Raw genomic sequence first — 13,576 nt, forward strand, 5'->3', positions numbered from 1 at the left:
GCAGACCAATATTGTAACATTGTTTCCTGGCCTATGTCTGTATCCATCTGTTTTCTCTCGTCTTATACATAGATTGTAAGCTCACTGGGGCAGATATTGTCTTTTCTGGGTTTGTACAATGGGGTCCTGCTTCATCTCTGGGACTTTTGGGCACTACGATAATATGGATAATAAATAATAATAACAACAACAACAAATGCTTTGCTCCCTCACATTTCTCAATGGACACAATCTCACTTGGGTAGAGCTCCACCTCCACCTTCCCATCAGCCTCGTCTTTGTCAAGCCATCGGTTGCATGGGAACATGTACTGCCTTCCATGGACAGGAACTGTGATCTGGACACTAGCCAGGAACCAACCAGATCGGAGCCCTACATTGTCATGTCCAATCAGAAGTCGGTTGATCTTGAAAAGAAAAAGCAAAAAGGGGGGAGGGGAACAAGGAAGGCATTTACTTAATAAAATAAAAATCTACTTCTGTTCTTTCACTGTGTGCATACAAACATTTTCTATATGTGTCAGCTTGTGAACATACAATGTGCCCTTAAACATGCAGGTTGGACAGTTAGGCGGGCAGAGAGCCACACTGCCCGCTGCACGTAGAAACATTCCCTACGAAAACCCCCTAGTTGCAATTGTAGCAGCCTATTTGAAAATGTGGTTTGTAACATTTTGTCCAAAAGGCAGATTCTCTTACAGTGCAGCAGTTCCCTTAGTACTGTGCTGATTATTACACAAATCACTGGCATAAAATACTGACACACTTGTGATTAAGTCTTACCTTTCCAATATCCAGAGTCTCTAAAATAAACTCATCCACTCGCCCACGTTCAAAGTAATTGCCTAGGTCATTATCAGAAACTAACAGACGCTCCTTGCTGGTATTTCCCTTTTCACCATATAGTTTGATAAAAACTTTAGAATCTGAGCTGGCTCCAGGAACATCTCCTGTCTTCACACTGATGTGATAGCTGACATCTAAAGAGATATTAATGTACACAACACAGACACATGATGCACTGCCAAAGTTCATCCTGAATCACTGAAGCTTGCTGCAAACTAGAACAGAGCACAAGCATGAATCAGAGAGACTTGGAAACATTTGCACCAGAGGCTTGCCCAGAAGAGCAGACTGCAAGGAGCTCGTAAACCTATGAGATGTGTTCACCAGCTGTAGAATCATAGAATATCAGGTTTGGAAGGCTGAAAACCCTAACAGATATATAAATGGACTGAGAATGTCTGATGATAGACCCACAGGGTTAGATTATTACCAAAACACGAAAAAAGTAAACTTTGTTAGAAACTGAAGTAGCTTTATCTACTTTTATGCCTACAGGTTGATTTTAGCCGCTCTTTTTTGTTTGTTTGTTTTTTGTTTGTTTTTGTTTTTTGCATGCAAAATAATTATTAAGAGCTATGTTCTTGTTCTCATTTAGCAATGCTTTAGGAAATTACACTCCTGGTGCCTTAAAATCCCTATAAGGGAGGATTGGCATCTTTGTCTTTTTTTTGGGGGGGGGATTGGTTGAAATTCAGTGTTATTCAGTGTAATTCACCCTGCACAGAAGGCAGATGTTTAAGGATCTAATCTCTAGAAATACAAAACAAGCCATTCTTAAAAAAAAAAAAAATTCTTTCCATTACACAAAAATGTGATGGTCTTCCTCTTGTATGTGAACTAATCCCATTTATAAACTAGGATTTAAAGATCACAGATTTTCCCCCCATATGGCTCAGCACACATTTCTTGGATGTTATTGGTATAAATATTGTAGTTTTCCTGTTGATTTAAAAATAAATAAATAGTCCAACCCAAACCCTTCTTTATCCCAGACCAAACTCACTTTTCAGGATCGGTGACTCCCCAGCTGGTACTAACTCTCGAACAATCTGACCATCATCCTCATTTTTGTCAAGCCATCTGGTTTGCAAATAAAAGTAAGTTATATCCTAATATTCAGGTTTTTAAGATCCAGACAAATATAGTATGTAACAAAAAGTAACACCGTGTAGATAAAGTGACATTTTCAGGTGGCTATTCATCTGTGAAGAAGACAAGACCTAGTTCTCAGGAATGTGATCTAACCCTACAGCAGTCACACATTAGTCTAAATTCTCAAAGAGCTAATATTTTCAAAAGGTCCATCTTCCATTTGCCACACAAGTAGAGGTGCATCTATTGTGACTTGCATTTGCATTTAAATAGAAGGTGAAAATTCAGCAGATACAAATCTCCTGCAAACCTGGAGGCTGGGCCTTTTGAAAATCTTGCACATTAGCTTGAAATACTTATTGTCTTTTATTCTGACAATAATATCATATAAGGCTATTGACATCTTTTCTTATGCCTGCGGATTCCTTTATCTTTTCATCCTATGCTGTCTATGGGTAACCAGGAAACACTTCTCCTTTACCAGTCAAGAGCTGAATTATATTATTGGACCTTGCCTCTCGATTCCAGAGCCGGATGTGCTGTGCAAGTAGCATGCTTCACCCTGGAGTGCTAACACAGGAGGGAGGGAGGAATATATTGCATCACAACATTCATGTAACAGCAAATTATTAGGCTAATTAAGGAGAGAGATCTGTCGCAAATAGAACAGTGGACTCAAACTTAAACGGAAGAGCTGTTTCCCTGAACTCCAAGGAGGAAGAAATTACAGCCAAAACGAAAAAATATATCATAATCATTTCAATACCGGTGTGGTATTCACAGAGATATGCACTTCCCTGATCAGAAGATTGCAGCACACATTTTTTCAAAATGTTAGATGTTATTAAAAGTATCATTCTAGAGTCATTTGTCCCACACAGGTCTAAGCTGGCCTTTTCAACCTTCTAACATCAGGTCATCAGAGCTGATTTCACAAAAGAGCTATACTAATGTTCTGAATTACCCAGCTCAATTTTTCTACTCTGCTTCATCCTGCAGCTAAAAATACTGTTTTGAACCAGTTGTGGTAAACAAAGAACAAGTAAGAAACTTTGGACATTTCACCGAGATTATTTAACACCCTGTCAGAGAAAGGAGTTTGATAATGATTTCCAAAACTAGAAAGTGTGGGGGGGAAACAACAACAAAATTAATTGGTTTGCATAAAGCACTTTTCAAAGGGATGATAGTGCTGTTGAGAAGTGCCAGATTGACAGCCCTGGAGGCCGAAGTCCTCTTTAGCCACTGAACAAGTGCAGCTTGGAAGCAGCACAAGTTTCCCCATGCTGTCCTCTGTCAACGTGCTCCATCCTTACCCATTACACAAAGGGAGGGGAGAGTTCAGTTTCCATCATAATCAATCTTCAGCCTTGCTGCTGAGACTGCCATTACAAGGAACCCCATGAGGCAGGGGTTTAGAAATGTGAACAAATGTCAACTAACAATTAGCATGAGGCCATCTTCTCATTTCTCATAGGCCAAACAATCATCAAGCTGTAACATCTTCAAAGTCACTATCATCTGGATTTGAATGGTGATCTAGAGGTGAAGGGATCCAGAGCCAATGATCAATCCCCTGAGCCACCAACTCCCTTTCCCACCAGTTTCGTTAGTTGTTGTTGTTTTTAATTTCTCAGGTTCTAATGTCCTCCATCTGAAAAAAAAGAGTTAAAATTTCCTTCCGCTCCCCCTCCCTGCACACAGAAATAATATCAGCACAAGTGCTATGCAGAAGAAACAGCAGCATATAGGATCACCAAACATGAAGCAAAACTCAAGAGTTGGCAAAAGCACCAGGAATATTCTGTAGGCCAGAGTTCGTAAGGGGAACATGAAACAGTCACCAGGATTTTGCAACAATATTAAGTGCTCGGAAGCATGCAGAAAAGAGACACATGTAATGCCATTCCCCCACCCCAATCTCCCCGCTAATCTTTTGTTGGTTGTCGGGTATGTAATCTACCCAGTATTCTTCCCTTTCACTCTGTAAAACATGTGGCCGTGTGTTGGAGAGATTTAGCGGTAATTATATCAGCATGAAGAAATATTGGTTTAACACTGTGGTAGTTTATCAGGTGCGATGTTCGCCCTCGGTGGTGAGTGAGAAGGACTTTAGGTTTATAGAAGCACAGCTATCTGTGTTGGAGAATGAGAAATTGATGTAAAGAATTGGAGCCAAGCGTGGAGAGTACAGAGGACACATGAAGAGTGTCTCAGAACATGTGTCTTATGGAAGGAAGTCTTTGTATTAGTCATGGGTCTGGGTTTTTTTTTTACCTGTTGCAACTGATCCTTAGTACCTGTGTGTCGTGTAGTCCTTGATGATTCAAGGGTCCCATCCTTGGACATGTATCCAACAACTAGGGGATTAAGTCATCACAAAAGTCAAGATGCCTCTGCATACATGGAACTTAAATGGGGTACCCTCAGAAAACAGAACTTAATTTCTGCCCACCCCACAATCCTCTCAATTCAGAATGCCCTTCAGGACAAGACAAGCCCCTGAGATGGCCAACTTTATGCCAGTTGCTTTTTGTGCTAATCTAGCATCAGTTATCTTGGAAGCTGCTTCTTCCATTGCTGGTGTATATGTGGTTGTTTTTGCATCCTTTGCTGTTGCTGGTGCAATCACCCAATATGGAGTGAATCCAAGGACACCTCCTGAGCTAAGGTGAGAGAATCAAAATGTCTTCCACAAGAAACAGAGCTTTGGGTGCAGAAGAGCAAATATTAACTGCTTTCTTGGTGGAGAAGGGAGTGCTGCAAGGGAATTCATGAAGACTTCTCTTGAAAAGAGCTTTTGCTTTGCTCTTTTCCAGGGGCCACTGATGAAGAGGCAAGGAAGCATTTAAATCAGGTGTGGATAGCTTGCTACAGGCTAGTGAAAAGTAAGATGGGGATAGACTACCAAGAGAAATGACTTAATGCAGCTACCATTGCCCAATCTTGTGTTAGCCAAGAGAACAGCAGGCTGTGGCAAGGACACCATCCCTTCAAGCAGTGCAAGATGAAGACTTGTGAATAATGACAGATGAGTGATTTTGACTTGTAACACATTCTTGTTTCTCCTTTTCTTCACAATGTGCCATTTGAATGTTGTTCTACGGAAGTCACAATGGAACATCATGAAGCACTTGTATCTATATATTTGTTCCTTGTACATCAAGCTCAAGATGCCACCCATGCTCAGCAGCAAGGTTTGCAAAACAACTCTCTGTATAATGAACGAGGTTCAGAACGATGTCAACTAGGTTATACATATATACATGGCATTAATGGAGCAACACATTCTAAACACATCAGGCCATTCATTCGACCTAACAGCCAAAGTACTTGTTGTACAAAGTACTTGTAAAAGCCCTTGGCTTGCAGTGTAAAATCATCAATAATCCCTAGGTAGTTTATATACATCTGTCTAGATATTTCTAACATACACATACCTCACTCTGGTACCACTCTGAGCTGCACACACTCTATCAGACTAAAATGATGTGTTCTTGTAATCCCAGATTGCACAAATATTTACAAAATGCACAATGATGTGAAAACCACAAGAAGTTCAGAGATTCAGGTCAGGTCCAAAGCTTATCACAAATATTCAGATTTCTTGGGTCTGCAAAGCTGAGCTAGAAATATCAAGCCCTGTTCCCAGCTGGTATAAAATCATTTCAGTGGTGATATAATGATTTACATCAGCTGAGGAACTGGCCTAACATGAGATTGGGCTGTCTTTGATTTCCATTTCATTTCTGCCAGGGATATTACTGGCTGGTAGCTCCTACATTCCTGGCCTTGCCCTGAGCCCCAAAGTGAAAATGAAAAATAAAAAACCTAAGCTTTGATCCCCAAAATAGGTTCAGTTCTAGGTTTAGGTGGGAAAGGTGGGTCTTATTTTATTCAACCCTTCACCTATCCTTTTTATTGTTAGCACTATTTATCTTTATAGCATCCAAACTGTAAAGTACTTATAATATACAGATGGCTTCAGTCATTGCACTGAATAGTTCAGTGATTCACTTTGAAAAAAATCTGAATTATTCTAATGTCAGAAAGTCATAAAAGTTTTCAAGGCATCTGAATGATGACCTAGCACTCTGCAAAGAACACTCAGATATTAGAGAGACAAGATGGGTGAGGTAATATCGTTTATTGGACCAATTTCTGTTGGTGTGAGAGACAAGCTTGTGAGCTTACACAGAGCTCTTGGAAATGTACTTCAAAGGAGCATTTTTAATACACTGACTCTGAGAATAAATATGAGCCATTACATTTTCTTCACAGCAACTATTCTGGTAGTTTAAAGCACAGGACTGGGAGACATTACTTCAGGATTCTATTCCTGGTTCTGCCACAAACTCACTGTTAATCCATTTAGCTTCTCTGTACCTCAGTTTGCTAATACGCCTGTAGGACTGTTGTGATTTAATTAGTGGATGCTCCTCTAGTGCTACATAAATGCTTATTGTTAAAAGCTTTGAAATTAAAAAAAAAATCTTAGCCACATGTTTACATATATAAATGAGAAGAACAAAACAGACTTCAGTGAGTTACATGGACGGGAAATCCATGTTGATCTCCTTCTGGCATCAGACAGATGTAACTGTAACCAGCACCCCACAATGGAATTATATCCTATATCTCAGTGCACCCAGATCGGTGGGAGAACGTTTAGCATTTTCTGCCCCAGTATGATCTGTTCCTGTTGGGAGAAAGTATTTTGTGTTCTGGCTGTGCTGGATCACAGCAGAAGCAGCTGAGCTCAGAGCATGTCTTTGGACCAGTCCTAAATAACAGGACATAGCAGAAAGAAAATTATTTCCCCTGGACTTTGTCAATGTGCTATAGTAACAACTGAAGGTGATCAGGCCACAGAAGAGAAGGGTGATGGGCACAACAACGTATCCACCAGCTGGCAACAGATTCACTGAGACAGATGCTTCCCCTGGCTTTTCTGAACTGTAGTCTCTAACTTTGCACTACCACTTGCTTGCCTTGGCTCACTACGGAAGGGCTGCTCCTCCTGGCCAAGTTTCTAGAAGTATCTGTATCCTGGAGGAGCAGGCCCCTCTGAATGATATCCAGAGCAGCAAGGGAATTGGAGGTATCCCTGGCCAGCAGGAGTGGAAGCATCCAAACGCTGCAGGTCATGGACAAGTTTATTCATTCCTACGGAGGATGCAGTGGGTGAGCACCTTTGCCTTCAGATACCTCCAGGCTCCACGACAACTGTAGACTGTCATTCTGCTCCACTTTCTCATGATCCTGCAGAAGACACAGGCACCAGAGGCAGTGACAGGAACAGTGCTCCACTCACTCCCACTCTGTTGGTCATGTGACCATTTCCATCTGAGAGGAACGGATAATGGTGGCACAAGGACAGCAAAACAACTCATGTAAGTGACAATGGTCTCACTTGGACAACAGATCATGGAAAATACAAGAACAGAATCCAATGATTCATGGCGTGAAGGCTGAATGCGCAAGTTGGATATTCTACAGTCAGGTCTTAATTTCCAGCCTCTTGTTTATGGTTGTTGTTTTTAACGGTCAATGAAATCTTTTCTATCACAACTGGATGATGGGCCAAGTGCTTTACTGTAACATTACTAGAACAGGATCTTCACCCCATGGTGGAGGAAGGCCATTAATTAAATGGCTTCAGTCATGAGATTATTCAGAAGTAGCCATTAATGTGAGCTAGATGTATCACATGACTAGACTTGTGAGGATCTCTGAAGATACTCAGCATAACAGTTCTCAATGTGGACATTTCATGTCCAAGTCAATGCCTGTCTGGTTACTATATTGTGAGTTAACTTATTAAATGAGTATTAAAAAGTGGCAACATCATAACATGATGGGTTTATTCTGTGATTAAGAGGGCTATAATTTGGAAACTTCCCACTTTTCCCAATGAACATGATGTCGCATCTCCTGTCAAATTCTACATTCCTGGCAAGTTGGCTCTGCTCTCCGTTATGTGATGTGGCTTTAGTAATTCAGTGGGCCTAATTCTGAGCTCACACTTTTTTACGCTGGGGAGTAATTGCTGACGAGATCAGAATCAGACCCAGTGGCTTTACATTTGTTGGCAATTTGAGAATAATCATATCAGTATCAGAGAGGTAGCTGTGTTAGTCTGGATCTGTAAAAAGCGACAAAGAGTCCTGTGGCACCTTATAGACTAACAGACGTATTGGAGCATAAGCTTTCGTGGGTGAATACCCACTTCCTCAGATGAATGTAGTGGAAATTTCCAGAGGCAGGTATAAATATGCAGGCAAGAATCAGTCTAGAGATAACGAGGTTAGTTCAGTCAGGGAGGATGAGGTCCTCTTCTAGTAGTTGAGGTGTGAACACCAAGGGAGGAGAAACCTGCCTCTGAAAATTTCCACTACATTCATCTGACAAAGTGGGTATTCACCCTCGAAAGCTTATGCTCCAATATGTCTGTTAGTCTATAAGATGCCACAGGACTCTTTGTCGCTTTTTACATATTAGTATATAAAATTCTACCAGTCCTATGAGAAGAGAGCGCCTTATATTTTTTAAAACGGGAATTCATTGTTATTTAGTGGAATTCACCCTGCAAAGCGTGAAATCCTCTGCACATAAAAGTGGGATTTGAAGGACCCAGAACTCTATGTTAAAGCTGTGTCTGTTGTGTTTTCACCTAGCTATTGATTATTTGCCCTCTCCACGTTGAGGCAGATACTGGTTAGCACTTGTGTGTATGATGTGAAAATGAGTGCTAGCTGTAGCTTCTCCAAGGGAAGCTTCAGCTACAGCACCTTCTTTTTGGCCACTTATTGTCTTGAGGAAAGAGAAGAATACATTTCATGGCAGAGTCACGGCCCTTTTCTCTATGATTCTCACCCACCCTGGTGCAATGTGGTGAGTTTTCATGACAGCATCTTATCAATTTTGCATACTCCCTACAAGAGACTAGCATGCCACAGCTCTTGGGACCATGGGACATGCATATGAGGGCAGAAGAAGGCTCCACATCTGCAACAAAACTAGGAGGCTGCAGCAGCAATGAGAACGTTCCTGCAGCAGGCGGTTGAATTAACATTGGATTCATCATTGGAAGGTGGCATTTTGTCTCAGCACCATTGAGTTAATCACTGTGAAGTTTATTCTTCAGATTGCTGCCTGTTTAGTAGGAGAGGGCAATATTTTAATTAATCTCCCAATCCACACATTTTGCTTTCAGGCCAAGCAAAAAAATTATCTGGCAGGATTTAGATGAGCTCAGAAGATTCCAGCCCTGAACAGTAATTAGGCTCTTGAAAGTGTGACAAATCAATAAATAAAGGCATAATTTGAGAGCATCGTTTTCAGTACCTGTAGCATGGGAATTCCACAGCCTGACTTTCTGGCTGCCCTTCTTCCCTCACTATCACTTTGTCAAGGTACCAGCCACTGCTTCCTCCTTTGCCATCATGCCCTATCCTCACCCTCCTCACCTGCTTCAGAGTCACAGCTTCAATGTAGAACTCATCAGCCTTTGGCAGAGAGAAAAAGAAACAAGATTAGGCAATACGGCTCCTAAGAATCAAAATGAAACACAAGCATTTATTACTGCGATCAAACCAATCCCAGAGCTGCAGGATGTAGAAGATCCCTCAGAAGCAGGTGAATAGATTAAGCTCAAGTTAATTTACCAAAGAATAAACCAGAGCATATGTGCTAGCCTCATAGGGTGGGATTGATAAAGCAATGGAGGCCAGAGCTTTTGGGTGCTTACTCCTACCCATAGTCTCATACCTCACCCTGGTAGGGAGGAAGGATGGTCCAGTTCTAAGGGTGTTGGCCTGGGAAACCCACATTTCATTCTCTGCTCTGCCTCAGTCTTCCTCGGGGAACTAGGGTAAACCACCGTGTCTCTCTGTGGCTGAGTTCTCCAACTATAAACTGAGATGGTACCTCCTCACTCCAGGGGGGCACTATGAAGCTAAATATATGTAAAGATTGTGAGGTGTTCAGATACTCCAGTAATGGAAGCCATATAAGTACCTTAAACAGACATATACACAGAGAGGACCACTGTAGTTTACCATGCTCCTGACGCAATTACAAGTGCCCCTTGCTTTAATGCCTTGTTAGGCAGGAGAAAATTGGAGGGAACAGAATGCTGTGGTGCATTTGTCTCTTCTGTCCACAGAAAGCACAAATTTGCTTACGGGAAGAGGGTAGATTTAGAAGAGAAAATAAGCATAGAGCAAGTAAAAAATCACTTAGAAAAGTTAGATGCCTGCAAGTCACCAGGGCCTGATGAAATGCATCCTAGAATACTCAAGGAGTTAATAGAAGAGGTATCTGAGCCTCTAGCTATTATCTTTGGGAAATCATGGGAGACGGGGGAGATTCCAGAAGACTGGAAGGGGGCAAATATAGTGCCCATCTATAAAAAGGGAAATAAAAACAACCCAGGAAACTACAGACCAGTTAGTTTAACTTCTGTGCCGGGGAAGATAATGGAGCAGGTAATCAAAGAAATCATCTGCAAACACGTGGAAGGTGGTAAGGTGATAGGGAATAGCCAGCATGGATTTGTAAAGAACAAATCGTGTCAAACTAATCTGATAACGTTCTTTGATAGGATAACGAGCCTTGTGGATAAGGGAGAAGCGGTGGATGTGATATATCTAGACTTCAGTAAGGCATTTGATACAGTCTCGCATGATATTCTTATAGATAAGCTAGGAAAGTACAAATTTAGATGGGGCTACTATAAGGTGGGTGCATAACTGGCTGGATAACCGTACTCAGAGAGTAGTTGTTAATGGCTCCCATCCTGCTGGAAAGGTATAACAAGTGGGGTTCCGCAGGGTTCTGTTTTGGGACCGGTTCTGTTCAATATCTTCATCAACGATTTAGATGTTGGCATAGAAAGTACGCTTATTAAGTTTGCGGACGATACCAAACTGGGAGGGATTGCAACTGCTTTGGAGAACAGGGTCAAATTCAAAATGATCTGGACAAGTTGGAGAAAATGGTCTGAGGTAAACAGGATGAAGTTCAATAAAGATAAATGCAAAGTGCTCCACTTAGGAAGGAACAATCAGTTTCACACATATAGAATGGGAGAGGACTGTCTAGGAAGGAGTATGGCAGAAAGAGATCTAGGGGTCATAGTGGACCACAAGCTTAATATGAGTCAACAGTGTGATACTGTTGCAAAAAAAAGCAAACGTGATTCTGGGATGCATTAACAGGTGTGTTGTAAACAAGACACGAGAAGTCATTCTTCCGCTTTACTCTGCGCTGGTTAGGCCTCAACTGGAGTATTGTGTCCAGTTCTGGGCACCGCATTTCAAGAAAGATGTAGAGAAATTGGAGAGGGTCCAGAGAAGAGCAACAAGAATGATTAAAGGTCTTGAGAACATGACCTATGAAGGAAGGCTGAAGGAATTGGGTTTGTTTAGTTTGGAAAAGAGAAGACTGAGAGGGGACATGATAGCAGTTTTCAGGTATCTAAAAGGGTGTCATCAGGAGGAGGGAGAAAACTTGTTCACCTTAGCCTCCAATGATAGAACAAGAAACAATGGGCTTAAACTGCAGCAAGGGAGATTTAGGTTGGACATTAGGAAAAAGTTCCTAACTGTCAGGGTAGTTAAACACTGGAATAGATTGCCTAGGGAAGTTGTGGAATCTCCATCTCTGGAGATATTTAAGAGTAGGTTAGATAAATTTCTATCAGGGATGGTCTAGACAGTATTTGGTCCTGCCATGAGGGCAGGGGACTGGACTCGATGACCTCTCGAGGTCCCTTCCAGTCCTAGAGTCTATGAGTCTATGATGACCTGCACTGTACAATTGGTTACCAGGTACTCCACATCCATTGCCTCCTGTCTTTCTTCTGGGGTGGCCAGACAATGCACATCCAGACATTGTCAAGCAAAGGGCACTCCTCCTTCTCGCCATCCTCCTCACCTAACCCTCTCCACTAAAAACCTGTCAGGACACTTCTTCCATGAACATGATTTTCACTGACCCCCATTGTCCCAAGGAGTATCAGTGCCAAGCTTGCAGCTGAATCTCCTGAGGTTGCAGCTGCTCCTATGCCTCAGTGCAACATGTAGCTCCTGTGATTCAAGATGATATCGACAATGTTTTAAACAGTCCTAGGAACTACATTCCCCCAACCCCATTTCCAAAGGAGCTCAGCTGGTTGTCAACCATAGCACGTTTTAAGCAGCATGCTCAGACAGGCTTAAGGGGCCACGGTACCAACTTACATTGCCTTTCTCAAATTTATTCATGGTGTTTATGCTGTTGAAGAGGATACGTTCCCCCGTATCTCCCTGGTCCCCAATGAGATTGACAAAGACATTGGCATCTGTCCCGCTTCCGTTTACTGACCCGGTGCAAACGGTCACCCGGTACTTTATCACTGGGAAAACACAAATTAATAAAGCAACTTCAGAATGCAATTTATTGCAATTGAAATTTATTTCATTTTCCATTATTAATTCCAAACATTCTGAATCACAGCTCAAACTTTCACTTGGTAATTTTGCTGATGTATTGGCTTTTACTTTACTAATGCCGCAAGTCAGTACATTGCTACAGAAAAAAGGAAGAAAAAACCAAAGTATAAATACCAGCTCTGATTCCCCTGCTACCAAAGCATTCAGAAGGGAAAGCTGGCTGCAAACCTGAGAAAGAGCTTCAGGGTGAAGAGACTTCAAACCCACCAATAAACAGATTGATACGTTTTAGAAAGAGAGAGTCCAGCCTTAGGTTTCCTTGCTATTTTCCCCCATTCTTTGCAAGCCAGCCAACCAGCTACAGGAGTGACCTGGAAGCACTCGAGAAGATACATGTGAGCTAGTTAGAGACAGAGACTGTAACAACAGATTTTCAAAACTAACCAAAGAGGTGCAAATAAACTCACTCACCTGCATGCAGCACAATTGCTACTGAGCCACATGAAGCTCAGCACCTTGCAAGAGTTTGCAAAGTAACCAATTCGTACAATCCTCGTGAGGCAGGTAGACATCATCTTCCCCACTGAAAGGTAATATAGGGGCAAAGCAGCCCATCTCGTGCAGCTGTACAGGAGACTAAGAGACTTAAGGCACCCATTTACTTCCCTGCCTTGGATACCCCATCATGGGTAGAAGCACAGAGACAGATATAGCCTCTGCAGAGCTGTGATGCCCCCTGCAGTCCACATGGGCAGACAGATGTCCCCACGGGGTGGGGAGTGGGCAGAGCCTTGCCCCTGGCCACCAGTGTGCACGCTAGCATAGGTACACTGGCATGCTGAGAGAGGTGCAGGCCGGGTGCAGGTTACATGCCTCACCACAGCCAGGCAAAGACGGAATGGTACATTATGAACCTCAAAGTCACAATCTGCTTCCTGCACTGCTTCTGGGACAGCACCCTTGCTCGGGGCTCAGGCCAAAGCTAGGATTTAGCCTGGTTGTAGTTCAGTGGTGAGCTATCCCTTCGACCTCTCTTCTCTATCGGCACCTCCTTCAAGGTCGACGCCTGCATTTCTCTCAGTGTGGAGTGCCACAATTCATCTCACCTTTAGACTGGATCACCAGGTTCTACCATCTCATTTACCAACTGCATTACCTCAGCAGGTCCAACTGGCTTTGGCCCCTGCTACAGCCTCCTCTATG

The 13,576-nt window shown here is 42.4% G+C and overlaps 1 protein-coding gene across 1 annotated transcript in view; it reads right to left on the reverse strand.

Moving 5' to 3' along the window:
• Positions 1-13,576, reverse strand: part of LOXHD1 (lipoxygenase homology PLAT domains 1) — a 209,944-nt gene that overhangs the window by 118,693 nt on the left and 77,675 nt on the right. Inside the window, exons 13-17 of the mRNA XM_050943268.1 lie at positions 12,182-12,336; positions 9,285-9,445; positions 1,849-1,925; positions 783-979; positions 214-406 (exon numbers count right to left, since the gene is read on the reverse strand). Coding sequence (XP_050799225.1) covers positions 214-406; positions 783-979; positions 1,849-1,925; positions 9,285-9,445; positions 12,182-12,336 — 783 coding nt within the window. The remainder of the gene's footprint in view (positions 1-213; positions 407-782; positions 980-1,848; positions 1,926-9,284; positions 9,446-12,181; positions 12,337-13,576) is intronic.

This window comes from Gopherus flavomarginatus, chromosome 3 (assembly GCF_025201925.1).
Source record: "Gopherus flavomarginatus isolate rGopFla2 chromosome 3, rGopFla2.mat.asm, whole genome shotgun sequence".
Lineage (NCBI taxonomy): Eukaryota > Metazoa > Chordata > Testudines > Testudinidae > Gopherus > Gopherus flavomarginatus.